This window comes from Ciona robusta, chromosome 12, assembly GCF_009617815.1.
Source record: "Ciona robusta chromosome 12, ASM961781v2".
Taxonomy (NCBI): domain Eukaryota; kingdom Metazoa; phylum Chordata; class Ascidiacea; order Phlebobranchia; family Cionidae; genus Ciona; species Ciona robusta.
The window spans coordinates 782,589-803,864 of NC_143246.1; the positions used below are offsets into that span (position 1 = coordinate 782,589).

At 33.4% G+C, this 21,276-nt stretch overlaps 1 protein-coding gene across 14 annotated transcripts in view; it reads left to right on the plus strand.

Moving 5' to 3' along the window:
- LOC149726099 (kelch-like protein 35) overlaps nucleotides 1-19,912 on the plus strand; it is a 53,781-nt gene extending 33,869 nt beyond the window's left edge. For 5 of the 14 annotated variants that reach the window (XM_089889505.1, XM_089889497.1, XM_089889510.1 and 2 more), the window contains 5 exons: nucleotides 673-853; nucleotides 15,988-16,128; nucleotides 17,693-17,863; nucleotides 18,088-18,220; nucleotides 19,279-19,912. In XM_089889505.1, coding sequence (XP_089745631.1) covers nucleotides 673-853; nucleotides 15,988-16,128; nucleotides 17,693-17,863; nucleotides 18,088-18,220; nucleotides 19,279-19,393 — 741 coding nt within the window. In that variant the 3' untranslated portion in view covers nucleotides 19,394-19,912. Of the gene's footprint in view, nucleotides 1-23; nucleotides 90-329; nucleotides 419-672; nucleotides 854-1,189; nucleotides 1,334-2,881; nucleotides 3,041-3,277; nucleotides 3,411-4,343; nucleotides 5,105-9,123; nucleotides 9,412-9,840; nucleotides 10,294-10,350; nucleotides 10,596-10,671; nucleotides 10,726-10,779; nucleotides 10,825-11,153; nucleotides 11,578-11,634; nucleotides 11,880-11,955; nucleotides 12,010-12,063; nucleotides 12,109-12,437; nucleotides 12,862-12,918; nucleotides 13,164-13,239; nucleotides 13,294-13,347; nucleotides 13,393-13,445; nucleotides 13,491-13,815; nucleotides 14,240-14,296; nucleotides 14,542-14,617; nucleotides 14,672-14,725; nucleotides 14,771-15,007; nucleotides 15,071-15,126; nucleotides 15,216-15,469; nucleotides 15,651-15,987; nucleotides 16,129-17,692; nucleotides 17,864-18,087; nucleotides 18,221-19,278 lie in introns of those variants that run through there. The other 9 variants (XM_089889491.1, XM_089889496.1, XM_089889492.1 and 6 more) reach the window with 6 other exon arrangements.
- The last annotated feature ends 1,364 nt before the right edge of the window (nucleotides 19,913-21,276 follow it).

Consider the following 21,276-nt stretch of genomic DNA (forward strand, 5'->3'; position numbering starts at 1 on the left):
TCAGCGACTTAATATTTTCATAGATGGAAACACCATCACCCCACGGGTGGATGAGTTACCTGGTGAGTTACCTTTCATGGATGGTACAGGTATCATGTTGGTTGAATGCTATCTTATATCATAACAAGAAATTGTAGCTCAATTAAGTTTCTGTTTGTGTTTATAGTTTAAGGTTTAAATCACGTACCTTTTACCCGTCTGTCCCCATATACACAGGCAAGACAAAACAAAAACGAAAAAAATCATTAAGGCCACTAACGTGTAGGATAAATGTGAAATAAATATATTCTTGTTGTTTATTTGATGCCATACTCTTATTTTTATCTTAGGATCTACATGCTTGATTGTGGGTGGTGATAAAGCAGACAACATTGTTGAAACTTATGACGTCAACAAGAAAAGTTTCAAACCAAGAAAGGTTGGTTTTTTATAATAATACATGAAAAAGTAAACTAACAAATTATTTTTTTATTATTATGTGATCAAAATATGAAACCATATTATCAGAATAAAAAATCTTTTTGATCTTCTATCTAAACATCAATACTAGAACTAAAAATAAAAGTTTCTGTTTCACAAAACAATGAAAACACGTTATTTATCTTTACCGATTAATATCTCTTTGTTTATTTATTGAAGTAAAAAAATTAAAATATTGAATTTTATCCACAGTCAACCTTGTATGAAAGGTTTGGTTCAACCAGTGTGAAGATAAACAACCATGTTTATACGGCTGGTGGTGATGATTCCAACTTTGTCGAATGTTTGGATTTAAACCAAGTTGATGGTGATTGGAACGAGGTGGCATCTATGAAGGAACGACGATGGCTTGCAGCATCTGCTGTGTTGAATGGTTGGTTCCTTATTATGTTTAACAATATATTGATGGATTATTATTGTAGAAAAATAGTGGTTTAAAGTTGAAATTCTAATAAGAGAGCTGAACTCTAATAAAAGGACATGTGTATTCTAATTATACAAACATTAGTATTGTCGCCTGAAAGCATTAACTTGTGTCAAGGTAAACTAAAACTAAGGTCCTATAGATTAGGATTAATTATAAAATGTTCAATTAAAAGAAATGTTTCTTCGGTTGCTTTATAAAGCTACAGACATGTCCAATACCAAATGCGTGAAATTGTTTTCCATTCTAAATTTATTAGTTATGTAACGAACATTTATATTCCAGATCAAATGTGTGTAGCAGGAGGATGGGGTGATGGTTTTGATATATTCTCATCAGTTGAATTATACAATCCAGTGGTGAATACATGGACAAACATTGCTCCAATGAAAACTAAACGACAGGACCATGCTCTTGTTTCTTATAATGGTTGGTATAATAAATATAAATGTAATGATAAAGTGGGCTGAATATGAACAGTAGCATGTGCACAATGATTTTTGGCTTGGTAAGTTTAGATCAGTGTTTCTCAACCTTTTATAGCTTGCGGACCGGTAACATTTCGAAACAAACTTTGCGGACCGGTTTACCTTAAAAAATCAACCCAAAATGTAATTCCGTCCAAAGTAGACCATGAACTCTACGGCATAGTGCTGCAAATTATGGAACTGGCGAAGTTCTAAATCAGTTTAAAATACGACGCATGTGCCTGTTTAACATTCAAGCCTGTTTTAAACCTCCTACATGCCCAATGATTACGTGTCAATCCCTATTATGACGCAAATAATCAACGTGTGAATTACTATTATGTCTTAATTAATTGCCAGGTCAAACAATTTTTATTATGATGCAATGAATCCACGTGTGAATCCCTACTATTTCGTAACAAACAGTCTACCTGGCAAAGAAAAATATGGTAAATATAAGGCTAAACTACAACGCAAACGTAAACCAAACGCTTGAAAAGAAAAAATCTCGTTTAGATTTGGATCACCTTGGTGCGATGTATTTCTCAACCCTGTGCGACCCATACTTTGGGAACCACTGCTTTAATCAATGGACAAGACTTGAACATCTTGCATTTTGCAATTGAGATATAAAATTGTAATATATTTGGCGGACTGGCAGGAAAGTTGACGCGGACCGGCGGTTGAGAACCACTGGTTTAGATCCTTTTTTCACAAAACAGTTGATCTGGTTCTTGTTGTTCTTTGTCAGGATTTTTCCCACAAATCATAATTCTTAATTTCCGCATTTAGTCCTAAATTTCTTGACTAAACTCAAATTATAAAACTCATTCATAATTGATATGATGGTTCTTGAGTTTAAAAACCTGTGAGTCGCTGTGACAGTTATACACTATTTTAAAGCATGTAATACACCTTAAATATTATGATCACAATCGTTGTAATATTAGCAGTTGAACGTTTTTTTTAAATAGTTTAATTAGTGAGTAAATAACATTAAAGAACTAAACCAATAAAGCGTGACTGGCGTGGCAAACCAAAAAATCTAAAAAAATAAACTTTACATAATAGTCTTATCAATCGTTTATATTATATCTGATTATTGAAATGGTAATACCAGGGAACTCATTACAGCTATATGCTCTCTTGTTAATATCATAACAAGATAAAGTTTTCTTATCAATAATTTCTAAATCTTATCAATAATCTGCATTGTTACATCATAATTGTTTTTAAAATAAATATTTTTTTGTAAACAATAAAAAATATTTTTTTTTGTTGACTGTTGTTGTCACACAGGTCGCTTGTTCCCATTTGGTGGATGTTATAAAGTTATTGGTAATCATATTGGTTTAGATTCAATAGAAAGTTTTGATCCAAGAAGATCATAACTTATTCTTTAAAATTCATTAGAAACACTTTACATCTTTAATAAAAATTAGAAATATTGTTAATTTTTAGTTTGATTGTAATCAAATATTTAATGATTTCAAACATAATTCATGTACAGGTCGCTTGTACACATTTGGTGGAGATGATAGTTCAAATCCTTTAAATTCAATGGAAAGTTTTGATCCAAGAGAAGGGAAATGGGAATCACTAAAACCAATGAATGAGAAAAGACATGCATTGTGTGGTGTTGTTTACAATGATGAGATTTACGCCATTGGTTTGTTGTTTATTCTATATATAAACAAGTTATTAATGATGTCACAGTGTAACATTATGTTGTGATAAACCAAATATACCAGGCAATCATGAAATATATTACACTGTTATATTCAGGATACATCGTATTATTTCTGACTTGCCTAATTTTATAAAAGAAAAGGTTCCAATGGACTACCCTATTCTTTATGTGTCTTGTAAAGTTATAATTAGTTTGCTTAATTAGTTATTTATTAAGGTGGTCGTGGATTAAATAGCGTCGAGCGGTATAACATACGAACCAACACTTGGACCAATGTTAGCAGCTTGAACCACGAGCGATATTGTTCTTGTGCTTGTGTTGTGAATGGGAAGATATACGTCATTGGAGGGTAAGTGGTCATGTGTTACTAATTATGGTTGTTTCTATTCAGTGTACAGAGAAGCACTGGTGTAAAGTATTTATCAAACCCCAAAATCTATTGCGATTCTTATGTAAGGCTTGGCGTGTCGCAAACTTTTGCCAATTAACAATCATTTGTGAAACAAGAGAGCTGAGCTCTAATGGGAGGCCACATGCATTTTGACTTTAAAAAGAATGATATGAATGAATGAATGCAACTTACTTTATCCTCCCATGGCCGGAATACGACAGTCGTTATAACACGGGTGTTCATACACCCGTGTTATATGTTACTTTGTGGGTAATTATTTTTTAGGAGAGTTTTTTATTTACTTTTTATGTATGGCTATTATTTGGACAACCTATTAGTGACCACTGGGTTGGAGCAATTGCCGGTAAGTGTCTTGTCCAAAGACACATACGCCCACAATGGTAACAGCATCGAGCCTTGAACCCATTACCTCTGGGTTAAAGGCAGGCGGGCTAACCAACTGTGCTATGGCGCCAGGTATATACGCATAACATACACCGCAAAGTTCATGAGTTGCACTACTCTAAAATAAATTGCCATCATTTATATACATACCCGATTCACAACACATTTTTTAGCAAGTTTTGGCAAGATTTTAATAAATATAAATCTTTTCAGCTGGGTAGCAAACTAACCAGGAATCCACTTTGCAATAGACACTTTATGTATATTTTGCCTAAAATCCCAAGTTTGACATAAGTACAAGTATTAGCACAAACACTTGTGTTACTACAAAGCAATATGTCAGTCAAAAACAGAAATCTGTTAAAATATATCTCGTCCCTAAAGGCTTTAAAACATTGTATCTATGTTTACATTGTCCATGCCACATATTTAATGTGTTTAAAAATGTAATGAGATAAAGACCAAATTTAACTTATTTTGCCACAGTGATGAAACATTAAAATCAATTGAGGCTTATGATGCAACAATCAATAAATGGAAGATTGAAACCAACATGGAGACACCAAGAGATAGTGCATCAGTTGTAGCTTTGTAAACAAAGTGAAACATTGTTTTAAACAAGCTTTTCCCTTCATACATTTACTAATTAAAAGTTAGTTTCATAATTTAGAAGCTTTCATTTATTACATCACAATTCACTCTATGCACTTTAAATGTGTTCTATTAACCCCAAAAGTATAAACTAGGCAACCAGATCAAGCAAATGAATTTATTTCAATCTGAGAAAAAATGTTTTTAACTAAGTTGTTTTTCTTGGTTTAAACAACTTGTGTTTTCTATTTTACTTGTAACCATTAACTGAGGTTGTTCTAATGTGTTTGAGCTTCCTGGCATTTGATGTTCTTTCCATGTATATTGTGACAAATGAACCACACAAGTTATCAGTGGGGACATCCTGGGGTGATAACATGGTTTGTCAAGACAATTATCAACAAGTATGATAATCACAACTCACAAACCAATCTATGCATTTCAATTATGAGCTTTTCCGTATTTTGCTTTAAACAAACTGTATTTTGTAACTGTGTTGTATAATTTTTTTTTTCAGGATTGTTTTTCCATAGTGACAACATTTTATAATCAATATTTGTAGAAATCGCTTTTAAGTAGTACGTATACATATTTTAGCTTTTCTTAATTTCCCCATCACTATCCTGTCTTTGCAATTAAAATGTGAACTCATTGTTTTAATTAGAGTGTTGAAACAACTGGTATTAAAACGTGATTTTATATTTGTTACTATATAGTGTTAGATGCAGTGTTTGCACTAACAATTCGCACAACAAACTAAACATGAGATACAGCATAATGTGTGGTAAAAATCAGGATAAGAGGGAAAACAATAAATTTAATAAAAACAAACAAGGCATGTGAATATTATTCATAAGAGAAGAGATGGAAAATGTTCAGTAATAATAATGATGGTTTTTTCAAAACAACTACCGAGTTTATAAACATTATTCATGAAAATGACATCTCAGTGATGATAAAATGTGATTATAAGTAGTAACTTCTGGATGCTAAAGCATTTCTAGATTTTTTTATCATTGTTCTGTTTATGTGATTAAATGGTACTCAATGTGCACCACCAAATGTTATGATAAATGTTGGTCAAAAGTTTAGTTATACTGTTTTTCTTTCTAATAAAAATAACATTTTTTTTACTTTCCAGTTATTAGTGTGTAATCACGCTGGTAAAACCTTTTTTCTGATTAATCTATTTGTTCTACCTTCTAGCATCACTGTAGGAACTGTGGGTTAATTTACTGCAACACATGTAGTGACAACACCATGCCTCTTGCATCATCTGCTAAACCTGTTAGAGTATGTGATACATGTCATACAACATTACTTCAAAGGTTTTCAGCCAGCAATTCTGCAGCTTGATTTATAATTACTTTATAATATGATGATTTTGACCATGCATTGCATTTGTGGCCATTGGAGCCAAACTTTTGAAAATGCAGGGGAGGCAGGGATAGTTAGACACCCAATCCTACGAAACAAAATCTAAATTATTGGTTGTAATATTTGACTGATTAATGCAGTGCAGAAAATTCTGGGGTTAGCCAGCCCACCCTGCCACCCCAGGTTCGGCGCCTATGTTAGTGACCTTATGACCCCAAAGTCATGAAAGTATTCTGTACTAGCCGTTCACTTATTGCACTTATTTACATTATTTCAAATTCCCTTTAAGTAATTTATTTGGTTAATAATTTGGTCTATGCTATTTGGATAGATTATGCTGTTCCAGAATCTCGATAAATATTTCAAGTTTACCAAACAGCGTTCCGGTAGTTGCGAGATAATTTAAACCCGGATTGCAATAAATTCAATTGCTTTATCTAAATAAATTTATAGTTCCAGAAGCTCTGGTTTTACAAATCCAGCCATTGCTATTGTTTAGATATTGAAAAATTAAGATATTCCAATTTGAAAGGTGTTAACGCTACTTTGTATTGAGACTTATTTTATGTGCAATCTTTTTCCTATTTTGATCTCAAAACTTGGTGTCCATGATTTATACTAGATTTACATTACAACTAATTTGTCATTTCATTTTTCTAAATTCTTGAAATTCAACATTTCTGTTGCAGATCGTAATAAATATTTTTTTTGAATAATCTTTTATAATAGACCGTGCTCATTCATTAGGGCTAAACTCTCTTGTAATATAAATTGCGTCATCATCCGCCCAGACTGCCACCACCAGGTACTTCCCCTTATTCTCTCCCCAAATATTTTCGAAAAGAGGAACTAACCATAACGACTTAATGTTCGGTTGTTGGGCGTTGTTCCTTGTTAATATTTGAGGTGATTGTTAAACTTTGTTTCGATTCTTTGTATGATGGATAATTAATGCTAATTCACATTGTTAATACGTAACAGTTCTTAGTTTCAGCGATTTGAAAGTGTTTAATGTAAAGAGTGAAATAACAAGCATATTCAAGAGCATTCAATGCTGTTTTATTCAATTTATAACTGACATAAGTTTGCTTGAACTTAGATCATGTTAAGAATTGATATATGTAAAAGTACCAGGAACACATATGTAATAACCTACATACTAATTTTTTAAACTTTAAAATAATACTAACATATTCAACATCAAAATATAAAGCCTTAATTGCTGATGATAAGCATTACGTTAACTTATGTGATTTTTTCTAATTAATAAGTTGATAAATATACAAGTGTATGCTTTAATAAGTATACTGATTGAACTGGCATTTGACCAGCACTGTAGCACAGTCGATAGAGTGCTTTGTAATTTTGGAAAAAAAATTATACAGCGGGTATCAGTGAGGCCTAAGAACATTTTAAATCCACAATTTTCACTGGTCACCAGCTTAAGAATTACCAATAAATAACACCTTACTGTCATGTTAAGTTTTACTACTTGACTGATACCCGCTGTGTAATGTGGCCTATCATTAATTATTTATTACATCACAATATCAATATTTTATGTTTAATACAGTTTCGTATAAGTTCACATATCGCACTGTTTTATTTCGCAATAAAATGCTTAACAAATCGAAGATGCGAAGCCTTTACATAACAAAGAAAGAAAATGATTATAGTGGGACTGTAGGAGTACTGATAATTCCTAAGCATTGTTCTTGATTTGAAATATAATTTTAGATATGTTGCTTTATTCAAACATTACATTACAGGTTGTAGTATTTCATTTTATAAAACTTGTATTCTAGGCCTATGCCCCAATATAAATGTATAGCTCCCACTGAATAAACAGGATTGGTGGTTGGGTTAAATCACTCCGTGCTGATCCGACTTCATATACAGGCTTCAGCGGGGTGCTATATCTACTGTAGTACTAAATGCTTTTATAACCAGAGACCAAACAGTTCATGATATCTTGCTATATTTTATTCCTTTTTCTGGTACACAAGTACACAATATAGTATCGGGCAAAAGCTTACTTAACGGCCTGTGTCGTGATATATTCGTTCCGATTGATGTATTTGTACCGAGCGCCGAGACGTTACTGCACATGCGTAGTAGGTCGGAACAAATACAATACGAGCTCTAATAAATACGTACCGACTAAAAAAAGTTAGGGGGAAAAATATTACTTTATTTATTTATTTTCCTTTTTTGAATTATTTTTTTTCAATGAAATAACATGCTGGTGACATACATAGATGTATGCGTAAGTTATATTTTCGCGAAAATATTTGAAAATTTAATATTTATATGATTCTAAGTTATGATCATACTTTTTTATATTTAACACCCATCCCCGCACTTTTTTTAAACAAAATAATGTTTCATTTTTTAGGTATTACGTTACGCTATAACATATTCAAAGCTGGATCGGTTTAGAATTCTATAAATATGTTTTAGATGACAAATATTAATATTTATAGTTAATATTTTATAATAATTTAGAATAATTCAAATTTTTTTAGAATCGGTACCGCTGGGGTCTAGTTATAAGTACAGTGCCCAAATTTTATGTTGGTAACACGAGTAGAAGGTATCGAAAGTGGCCGCTATAATTTTTGTATTCTAGGATCACCTTGGTCCACCAGCACCTGTAAGTTATAACTAAAATTTGCTTATTAAACTAGCATAAAATAAGTTTAATAGTGGTACTTACTTTTTCTAGGCTACAAACAACATACCAACTCAGTTCTGCTGACTTTAAATCAAAAACTAAAGGTTTTAACGTGTAAACGTCGTTTCTGGAACTTTTATAACGGAGGGTCGTAATAAATTTGGACCGGGTGGTCACTGTATTTGTTCCGACCTACTGCGCGTGCGCAGGAGCGTCACGGCGCATGCGCAATAGCGCCCGGTACAAATATATCAATTGAAACGAATATATTACGACACCGGGCAAGGGCTCCTAAGAGCCCGCCATGAACCTAGACTGACTTCGAGGTCTCAGTGGCGTTAGTTGGGTAGTTCTTGTTATTGTGTTAAGGAAAGGCAAGTTATTTACCAGACAGAATCAAGTGACAGCAATGGGACGTCATGCGATAAATTGAAAGCGATTTGGGCCTGTCAGCGGCTGAGCGGGATATCATTAACCCCGTTCAACGGGGGTTTGTTTTCATTAGAATAGTCTCCCATGAGATAAGTCGTATCCGCAGTGTTGACATTGATTAACGAAGTATTGTGGGTGATGTGATGTCACTTTAAGCGTCTAGTTGCAACCAAAGTCCATAGAAGTGATTTCTATGGACTTTGGTTGCAACAAATGTACTCATTAACCGGAGCATTGCTCTCTTTTGTTAGTGATCAAATTTAGGGGTAACTGTGTAAGAAATATGATACCTAACTAAAATATGGAGCTGAAGAAATTTGACCCAAGTGAATTTCCAAGCAACCCTGACGACTATGAGTTGCTTGGAAAAGGAGGTTTTGGTGAAGTTAAAGTTTGTTATCATGCATCACTGGGCATGGTGGCTCTGAAGTTTATTTCTTTTACTGGGAGTGTTGGAGAAATACAAAAAGCTAAAAAGGAGTAAGAAATTTTACTGTAACTACATATTATGTTTGTTTTTATTGGACCGAATGTATCCGCATTAGTGCATTAAATAATTGTCCTTTTTTTCAGTATGGTAACTTTGTCTTAAAAACATCTTTGATTGCAATCTTAGAATCATGGGGTAATGAGTTGCATACATGGACACGCATTAAATATATACAGACATTTTAAAATCTAATATTCAGTTTAAAAAATCGAGTTCACTTATTTTCGATTGAATCTGATTAAACAGTTTATTGGGAAGGATTTACATCATGTATTAAGTTTAAACATTGCAATATCATATTCCTTACTGCTCAGTTATTTATAATAATCCTAAAACGGTTTAACGATTAATCTAAATCACTACATGATTTATAAGTGGCAAGAAACCCTATAAATGCTTAATCACTATTATATTAACAGGTTTGAAGGTGAAGCAAAAATCCTCCAACGAATGAAGCATCCCCACATTGTCACCTTCTATGGTGTGACATCACTTTTTGGAAGGGAGGGTCTTGTGATGGAATTCATGGAAGGTGGCAACTTGGATAATCTTCTCATGTCTAAGATAGTTCTGTCTTGGACTGGGCGTCTTCGGCTCTTGCATGAATTGATATCAGCCATCAGTTACTTGCACAACCACGATAGGAAGAGGGCTTTCATCCATGGTGACATAAAACCACAGAATATTCTTCTCACAAAATCCAGGGTTCTGAAACTTGCCGACTTTGGTTCAGTGAATATTAGTGAACAAACCGGTGCCAGCACAACAACATTTGAAATTCCTCATTCAATGCAACATACATGGCCATTCACTGCTCCTGAGTTTCTTAAGGATCTCTTTGCAGATAAAACACCGGGCATGGATATCTACAGGTAACTTATTTCTACATAACAAACATAACATAATTAGTTATTGTTCAATGTTTTCAGTTTCGGCATCATTGTGTACGAAATGCTGACAAGAATACGTGCATACTCTGATTCTCCAGCTGGTAGAAATAATATTGTAGCAGCCATTGGCAATGGTACGAGGCCCAACCATAGAAAATTGGATGAGGTGGATAAGCAATTAAAACAATATCAAAAACAAGATCATGAAATTTTCCTCAAGTTACAATCTCTTATGAAGGAATGCTGGCAGCAAGAACCAACCAAACGACCCAAAGCTACAGAAAGTAAATGAAAGTTTCTGTGTTTCTTTTATATATGTGCTGTACTTTTTACAAATCATTTAACTAATGTTTTTGATAGTTTTGGAAACCACCACCCAACAATTGGATAAGTCACCTGCCATGGGATGTTTCGGTACGTATAATAATACTAAGCTGTGAAACATGGTAATGAAAAACTTTTTTATAGATATGGAAGCCCTGACCCATGAGTTACCTGCCATAGATGGTTCAGGTAAGTATGATAATACTGAGATACATTTTTTTAAGTATCTGGTTTGATCAAACCATTTGTTAATTAATCTCCAATTGTGTTGTTTAAAATATGAACATTCCTTTTAAAGTTATGAATATATATTATGATTTGAATTTACTGAAGAGATAAAAAGACATGTAAAAAATGAGATGTGCAGCAATAGACATATTAAGGAACGGTGTTGGATAAACGTGATATATTCTTGTCATTACTTAGGATCAACATGCATGATTATGGGTGGTGATAAAGCAAAGAAAATTGTTGAAACCTATTTTTTAACCCGTATTGAAAAAAAAATTTCCCCCAAGGAATGAAGCATCCCCACATTGTCACCTTCTATGGTGTGACATCACTTTTTGGAAGGGAGGGTCTTGTGATGGAATTCATGGAAGGTGGCAACTTGAATGAACTTCACATGTCTAAGATAGTTCTGTCTTGGACTGGCCGTCTTCGGCTCTTGCATGAACTGATATCAGCCATCAGTTACTTGCACAACCACGATAGGAAGAGGGCTTTCATCCATGGTGACATAAAACCACATAATATTCTTCTCACAAAATCCAGGCTTCTGAAACTTGCCGACTTTGGTTCAGTGAATATTAGTGAACAAACCGGTGCCAGCACAACAACATTTGAATTTCCTCATTCAATGCAACATACATGGCCATTCACTGCTCCTGAGTTTCTTAAGGATCTCTTTGCAGATAAAACACCGGGCATGGATATCTACAGGTAACTTATTTCTACATAACAAACATAACATAATTAGTTATTGTTCAATGTTTTCAGTTTCGGCATCATTGTGTACGAAATGCTGACAAGAATACGTGCATACTCTGATTCTCCAGCTGGTAGAAATAATATTGTAGCAGCCATTGGCAATGGTACGAGGCCCAACCATAGAAAATTGGATGAGGTGGATAAGCAATTAAAACAATATCAAAAACAAGATCATGAAATTTTCCTCAAGTTACAATCTCTTATGAAGGAATGCTGGCAGCAAGAACCAACCAAACGACCCAAAGCTACAGAAAGTAAATGAAAGTTTCTGTGTTTCTTTTATATATGTGCTGTACTTTTTACAAATCATTTAACTAATGTTTTTGATAGTTTTGGAAACCACCACCCAACAATTGGATAAGTCACCTGCCATGGATGGTTCAGGTAAGTATGATAATACTGAGCTGTGGAACATGGTAATGAAAAACTTTTTTATAGATATGGAAGCCCTGACCCATGAGTTACCTGCCATAGATGGTTCAGGTAAATATGATAATACTGAGATGCATTTTTTTAAGTATCTGGTTTGATCAAACCATTTGTTAATTAATCTCCAATTGTGTTGTTTAAAATATGAACATTCCTTTTAAAGTTATGAATATATATTATGATTTGAATTTACTGAAGAGATAAAAAGACATGTAAAAAATGAGATGTGCAGCAATAGACATATTAAGGAACGGTGTTGGATAAACGTGATATATTCTTGTCATTACTTAGGATCAACATGCATGATTATGGGTGGTGTTAAAGCAAAGAAAATTGTTGAAACCTATTTTTTAACCCGTATTGAAAAAAAAATTTCCCCCAAGGAATGAAGCATCCCCACATTGTCACCTTCTATGGTGTGACATCACTTTTTGGAAGGGAGGGTCTTGTGATGGAATTCATGGAAGGTGGCAACTTGGATAATCTTCTTATGTCTAAGATAGTTCTGTCTTGGACTGGCCGTCTTCGGCTCTTGCATGAATTGATATCAGCCATCAGTTACTTGCACAACCACGATAGGAAGAAAGCTTTCATCCATGGTGACATAAAACCACATAATATTCTTCTCACAAAATCCAGGAGTCTGAAACTTGCCGACTTTGGTTCAGTGAATATTAGTGAACAAACCGGTGCCAGCACAACAACATTTGAATTTCCTCATTCAATGCAACATACATGGCCATTCACTGCTCCTGAGTTTCTTAAGGATCTCTTTGCAGATAAAGCACCGGGCATGGATATCTACAGGTAACTTATTTCTACATAACAAACATAACATAATTAGTTATTGTTCAATGTTTTCAGTTTCGGCATCATTGTGTACGAAATGCTGACAAGAATACGTGCATACTCTAATTCTCCAGCTGGTAGAAATAATATTGTAGCAGCCATTGGCAATGGTACGAGGCCCAACCATAGAAAATTGGATGAGGTGGATAAGCAATTAAAACAATATCAAAAACAAGATCATGAAATTTTACTCAAGTTACAATCTCTTATGAAGGAATGCTGGCAGCAAGAACCAACCAAACGCCCCAAAGCTACAGAAAGTAAATGAAAGTTTCTGTGTTTCTTTTATATATGTGCTGTACTTTTTACAAATCATTTAACTAATGTTTTTGATAGTTTTGGAAACCACCACCCAACAATTGGATAAGTCACCTGCCATGGAATGTTTCGGTACGTATAATAATACTGAGCTGTGGAACATGGTAATGAAAAACTTTTTTATAGATTTGGAAGCCCTGACCCATGAGTTACCTGCCATGGAAGGTTTAGGTACGTGTAATAATGCTGACCTGTGAAACATGGTATTGAAAGATTTTTTATAGATATGGAAGACCTCACCCATGAGTTACCTGCCATAGATGGTTCAGGTAAGTATGATAATACTGAGATTTTTTTAAGTATCTGGTTTGATCAAACCATTTGTTAATTAATCTCCAATTGTGTTGTTTAAAATATGAACATTCCTTTTAAAGTTATGAATATATATTATGATTTGAATTTACTGAAGAGATAAAAAGACATGTAAAAAATGAGATGTGCAGCAATAGACATATTAAGGAACGGTGTTGGATAAACGTGATATATTCTTGTCATTACTTAGGATCAACATGCATGATTATGGGTGGTGTTAAAGCAAAGAAAATTGTTGAAACCTATTTTTTAACCCGTATTGAAAAAAAAATTTCCCCCAAGGAATGAAGCATCCCCACATTGTCACCTTCTATGGTGTGACATCACTTTTTGGAAGGGAGGGTCTTGTGATGGAATTCATGGAAGGTGGCAACTTGAATGAACTTCACATGTCTAAGATAGTTCTGTCTTGGACTGGCCGTCTTCGGCTCTTGCATGAATTGGTATCAGCCATCAGTTACTTGCACAACCACGATAGGAAGAGGGCTTTCATCCATGGTGACATAAAACCACAGAATATTCTTCTCACAAAATCCAGGAGTCTGAAACTTGCCGACTTTGGTTCAGTGAATATTAGTGAACAAACCGGTGCCAGCACAACAACATTTGAATTTCCTCATTCAATGCAACATACATGGCAATACACTGCGCCTGAGTTTCTTAAGGATCTCTTTGCAGATAAAACACCGGGCATGGATATCTACAGGTAACTTATTTCTACATAACAAACATAACATAATTAGTTATTGTTCAATGTTTTCAGTTTCGGCATCATTGTGTACGAAATGCTGACAAGAATACGTGCATACTCTGATTCTCCAGCTGGTAGAAATAATATTGTAGCAGCCATTGGCAATGGTACGAGGCCCAACCATAGAAAATTGGATGAGGTGGATAAGCAATTAAAACAATATCAAAAACAAGATCATGAAATTTTTCTCAAGTTACAATCTCTTATGAAGGAATGCTGGCAGCAAGAACCAACCAAACGACCCAAAGCTACAGAAAGTAAATGAAAGTTTCTGTGTTTCTTTTATATATGTGCTGTACTTTTTACAAATCATTTAACTAATGTTTTTGATAGTTTTGGAAACCACCACCCAACAATTGGATAAGTCACCTGCCATGGGATGTTTCGGTACGTATAATAATACTGAGCTGTGGAACATGGTAATGAAAGATTTTTTTATAGATTTGGAAGCCCTGACCCATGAGTTACCTGCCATAGATGGTTCAGGTAAGTATGATAATACTGAGATGCATTTTTTTAAGTATCTGGTTTGATCAAACCATTTGTTAATTAACCTCCAATTGTGTTGTTTAAAATATGAACATTCCTTTTAAAGTTATGAATATATATTATGATTTGAATTTACTGAAGAGATAAAAAGACATGTAAGAAATGAGATGTGCAGCAATAGACATATTAAGGAACGGTGTTGGATAAACGTGAGATATTCTTGTCATTACTTAGGATCAACATGCATGATTATGGGTGGTGATAAAGCAAAGAAAATTGTTGAAACCTACGTGTTGGGTAAATGTGAGATATTCTTGTTTATTATTTGATGTCATACTCTTATTTTTACTTAGGATCTACATGCTTGATTATGGGTGGTTATAGAGCAGAGAAAATTGTTGAAACCTATGACGTCAACAAGAAAAGTTTCAAACCAAGAAAGGTTGGTTGTTTTTTATAATAAATTAATAATACATGAGAAGAAAACTAACAAAATATTTTTATATTATTATATATAGAACAATATTCTTATCATGGGTTTTTATTTGATCTTTCATCTAAACATATCAATACTAGAACTAAAAATAAATCTTCTGTTTCACAAAACAATGAAAATACGTTATCTATGTTTACCAATTGATATCTCTTTGTTTATTTAATGAAGTAAAAACTTGAAATATTGAATTTTATCCGCAGTCAACCTTGTATGGAAGGTATGCTTCAACCAGTGTGAAGATAAACAACCATGTTTATACGGCTGGTGGTGGTAAATCCAACTTTGTCGAATGTTTGAATTTAAACCAAGTTGATGGTGATTGGTACAAGGTGGCATCTATGATTAAACAACGGCATGTTGCAGCATCTGCTGTGTTGAATGGTTGGTTCCTTATTATGTTTAACAATATATTGGTGGATTATTATTGTAGAAAAATAGTGGTTTAAAGTTGAAATCCTAATAAGAGAGCTGAATTCTAATGAAAGGACACGTAAATTCTAATTTAAAAAACATTAGTATTGTCGCCTGAAAGCATTAACTTGTGTCAAGGTAAACTAAATCTAAATGTCCTATAGATTAGGATTAATTATAAAATGTTCAAGTAAAAGGAATGTTTCTTCGGTTGCTTTATAAAGCTACAGACATGTCCAATACCAAATAAGTGAAATTATTTCCCATTCTAAATTTATTAGTTATGTAACGAACATTTATATTCCAGATGAAATGTGTGTAGCAGGAGGAAGGGATGGTAGTAATATATTATCATCAGTTGAATTATACAATCCAGTGGTGAATACATGGACAATCATTGCTCCAATGAAAACTAAACGATATCAACATGCTCTTGTTTCTTATAATGGTTGGTATAATAAATATAAATGTAATGATAAAGTGGGCTGAATATGAACAGTAGCATGTGCACAATGATTTTTGGCTTCGTAAGCTTAGATCCTTTTTCGCCAAACAGTTAATCTGGTTCTTGTTGTTCTTTGCCAGTTTAGTCCTAAATTTCTTGACTAAACTGAAATCCTAAAACTTATTCATAATTGATATGATGGTTCTTGAGTTTTAAAATCCTGTGACAGTTATACACTATTGTAAAACATGTAATACACCTTAAATATTATGATCACAATCGTTGTAATATTAGCAGTTGAACGTCTTTTTTTTAACTCCTTAGGGACGAGTAGTGCAAATATGCATTTTGAAACAGGTGTTCACATAAAAGTTCATAATTTTGTTTATAGTAGGTAAAATTTCTTACAGTTGGTTTTATTTGAAAGAGGAAGGAATTATCCACCAATATAACGTTTGAAAAAGGCATCATAGCATTTAAAAGTTTTTACCAAACTTGATTTGAAAACCGTAATGTATTTTTTAAGAAGATGGTCTATATTCTGCCCAAAAATCAAGGTTTTAACCTCATTCTGTCCAATAAAAGCGATTTTATTTGATCTCTATGTTGCTCTGGTGCTTCCCCGTCTAAGTTACCGGTTAAAAATGTGGTTTTGCGTAAAAACGGCCATGTCAGCTGTTTTTGCAAGTTTTTTAGGTATTCTGAAGCAATTTTTAAATAAATTATGTTTTTGTGTGTATAATCTAACTTCATTTTGCTTCTGCATGTTGTTTCTACCTTTACATTCATAATAAATCGGTTTTGGCAAGTTTTGTTACGATTTTAGCGAAAATGAACTTTCAAAAAATGACGTCATCAGGTTATAAGTGACGTAATTGACCCCTTTGACGTCACCAATTCAAACAATCATTTTAGTTAGGTATTAAACAAACCAGGAATCAACTTTGCACTAGATTCCTTATGTATTTTTTACCTAAAACCCCAAATTACACATAAATACAAGATTTCTGATGACGTCATTCAAAATTTGATGACGTCATCAAAAAAATCAAAATACAATCTTGTAGCAATTTTTCCAAAGAACAAAAGTCTAATTGATCTTATTTCGCCAGCACAAACACCTGTGTCGCTAGAGAGCAATATGTGACAGTCGGTCAAAAATGAAAATTTGTTAAAATATATCTCGTCCCCAAAGGGTTAAATAGTTCAATTAGTGAGTAAATAAGTTAAAAATAACATTAAAGAACTAAGCCAATACTGACTGTGTCGGACGTAAAAAATCTAAAAAATAAACTTTTACATAATAGTCTTATCAATCGTTTATATTATATCTGTATTATTGAAATGGTAACACCAGAGCACTCATTATAGCTATATGCTCTCTTGTTAATCTTATATGAAAATATAGTTTTCTTATCAATAATTTTTACATTTTATTTCATCAATAATCTGCATTGTTACATCAAATTTGTTTTTATGATGAATATTTTCTTGTCGACAAAACAATAAAATATTTTTATTTGATGACTGTTGTTATTATTCAAACAATACTATTGTTGTCATACAGGCCGCTTGTTCGCATTTGGTGGATGTGGTAAAGTTATTGGTAATCTCGTTGGTTTGGAGTCAATGGAAAGTTACGATCCAAGAGAAGGGATATGGAAATCACTGAAACCAATGAATGAGGAAAGACGTGGATTGTGTGGTGTTGTTTACAATGATGAGATTTACGCCATTGGTTCGTTGTTTATTCTATATATACAAGTTATTAATGATGTCACATTGTAACATTACGTTGTGATAAACCAAATATACCAGGCAATCATGAAATATATTACACTGTTATATTCAGGATACATCTTACTATTTCTAACTTGCCTAATTTTATAAAAAAAATGGTGCCAATGGATTACCCTATACTTTAAAACTATTATTAGTTTGCTTAATTAGTTATTTATTAAGGTGGTCGTGGATTAAAAAGCGTAGAGCGGTATAACATACGAACCAACACTTGGACTTATGTGGGCAGCTTGAACCACGCGCGATTTGGTTCTTGTGCTTGTGTTGTGAATGGGGAGATATACGTCATTGGAGGGTAAGTGGTCATGTGTTACTAATTATGGTTGTTTTTACTCAGTGTGCAGAGAAGCACTGGTGTAAAGTATTTATCAAACCCCAAAATCTATTGGGACCTGTTTCTTATGTAAGGCTTGGCGAGTCGCAAACTTTCACCAGTTAACAATAATTTGTGAAACAAGAGAGCTGAGCTCTAATGGGAGGCCACATGCATTTTGACTTTAAATAGAATGATATGAATGAATGCAACTTACTTTATTCTCCCTTGGCCGGAATACGACAGTCGTTATAACACCGGTGTTCATACACCTTGTGCCAGCTTACGAGTTACCATGTATGTTACTTTGTGGGTAATTATTTTTAGGAGAGTTTTTTATTTACTTTTTATGTGTGGCTGATAATTTGGACAACCTATTAGTGACTAATGGGTTGGAGCAATTGCCGGTAAGTGTCTTGTCCAAAGACACATAAGCCAACAATGGTAGCAGCGCAGAGCCCTGAACCCATTATCACTGGGTTAAAGGCAGGCACGCTAACCAACTGTGCTATGGCGCCGGGTATATACGCATAACTAACATACACCGCAAAGTTTATGAGTTGCACTACTCTAAATAAATTTGCCATCATTTATATACATACCCGATTCACAACACATGTGTCAACGCGTTGTCTGGCTGACTCGAATACTATCACACGTCATAGGTTTATTTCTAAAGTGTTATATTTCTTACTAGACCTTTTGTACAATCATGTTCAATTGTAAATATTGCATAGATTGCGATTGAATGGAATTATCTACCAATATAAAATTTGAAAGGGTATCATAGCATTTAAAAGTGTTTAATGTATTTTTAAGTAGATAGTGTATTTTGCCCATAAATCATGGATTTAATGTCACTCCATCAAAGAAAACTTTTTATTTGATCTCTATGTTGGTCTGAGGCTTCCCCTTCTAAAATACGGGTTAAAATAGGAAACCTCAGCAGTTTTTACACGTTTTTTAGGGTTTAATTAAATTTAAAGTAGTTGAATAACACCAGCCCTACCCATCTAATAATATTAATTATCTTGTGTTAGTTATGGTGATGCTGCATTAAAATCAATTGAGGCTTATGATGCAACAATCAATAAATGGAAGATTGAAACCAACACGGAGACACCAAGACGTTGTGCATCAGTTGTAGCTTTGTAAACAAAGTGAAAAATTGTTTTAAACAAGCTTTTCCCTTCATATATTGACGAATAAAAAGTTAGTTTAATAACTTAGAAGCTTTCATTTATTACATCACAATTTACTCTGTGCACTTCAAATGTGTTAATTCATGTATATTTCTAATTTGAAATGATGTCGAGTTTTAAATTTGTTCTATCAACCCCATAAGAATACACAAGGCAACCAGATCAAGCAAATAAATTTATTTTAATCTGAGAAAAATGTTTTTAACTGCGGTGTTTTTCTTGGTTTAAACAACTTGTGTTTTCTATTTTACTTGTAACCATTAACTGAGGTTGTTCTAATGTGTTTTACCTTCCTGGCATTGAAGTGCGTTTTTATTGTGAGCTCTTCTGTATTTTGCTTTAAACAATTTGTATTTGCAACTGTTTTTTAAAAGATTGTTTTTACAAAGTGCCAACTTTTATAATAAATATTTGTAGAAATCAGTTAAATGCAAAGTTTTGTAAAAAATAAAAATGTGATTTTAAGTAGTAATTTCTACATATTTTAGCTTTTATTTCGGCATGTGAATATTATTTATAAGAGAAGAATTGAAAAATGTTTAGTAATAATGATGGTTTTTTCAAAACAACTACCGAGTTTATAAACTATATTCATGAAAATGACATCTCAGTGATGATAAAATGTGATCTTAAGTAGTAACTTCTGAAAGCTAAAGCATTTCTAGATTTTTCCATGTTCTGTTTGTGCGATTAAATGGGAATAAGTACATTGTTTAATTTCCAGATTAAAATGGCGCTCCAATAAGAAATTAAAATTTGTATAAAGATAGGGATGCTAGAAAGCTACAATTTTAAAAACGAAACAACTTTTGAAATGTTGTGTGAAATTAAACGTATGTACAAATTTTATTTTTTTGTTGGGATGCCCTTTTAAACAACTTGTAATTAATACTTGACTAATATGTGTTAATTAACATTCTTAATTGTAATAAAACTTTTCCCATAATTATGAAATGTCTTTAATTTGAGCTCCTATGAGCGCTTCGCATTAAGCGCTGTTTTATAGGATATCCATGTAACGTGCTTTTCTATTGTGACGTCAACACTGCAACGTATTCGCATCAACGCGAAAACGGCGACGTGAAATCGCGAAACCGGATTCGGTTGTGGGCGTTTCGGAGGCTGGACTTGACCAAACAAATTGACGTTTTTCTTGGGCAAACTTGTTCGGAGTATAAGTTGCGTGAAACTGGAATACCGTCTTTTTTGTCGTATGCACTGTCGTGGCGAGTACTAGTTGTAAGTTAACAGAATTAGTTTTGCGGGTGGTTCTACATACATTAAAACAAAGTATATGCAGAAAAATAAAGTGTAGGGAACGTATTCCTAAACAGCAAAAAAGTTTTTTCCTTCGTTCAGTAAAAGTTTAAATTTGTTTGTTCGTTATCAATGTATATACGCGCGGATTGGGATTTTAATATCTAGCATTCACGTTACTTTTTTTATTTACCAGACTGCAGAGTATGTCAGGTGCACAAGCGATTTTTTTTACAAACTTTTGGTGATGGCCGCCATAATTTGTTCTACGCACGCAAATTAATTAAACAATGAACAAAATACGTAATAAATTAAGTAGGATTTCCTATTGTGGCTTGAAAATGTACATGGTTTGCACGCCGATTTTTGAGGATAGCACGCGCCGCGCACACGAAAAATAACCATCTTGCATGCGCGAGATCTCGTCAGGAAATGCCATACTCTGCAGACTGGTAAATAGCCTATAGCTATACATGTAACATGTATTTTTCCATATAAAATTGGTCATTATTTACATTAAAGTCAAGCCAAATTGTTGTTAAGTTATCGTAAATGCATTCTAGTAATGTTTTTCATGGC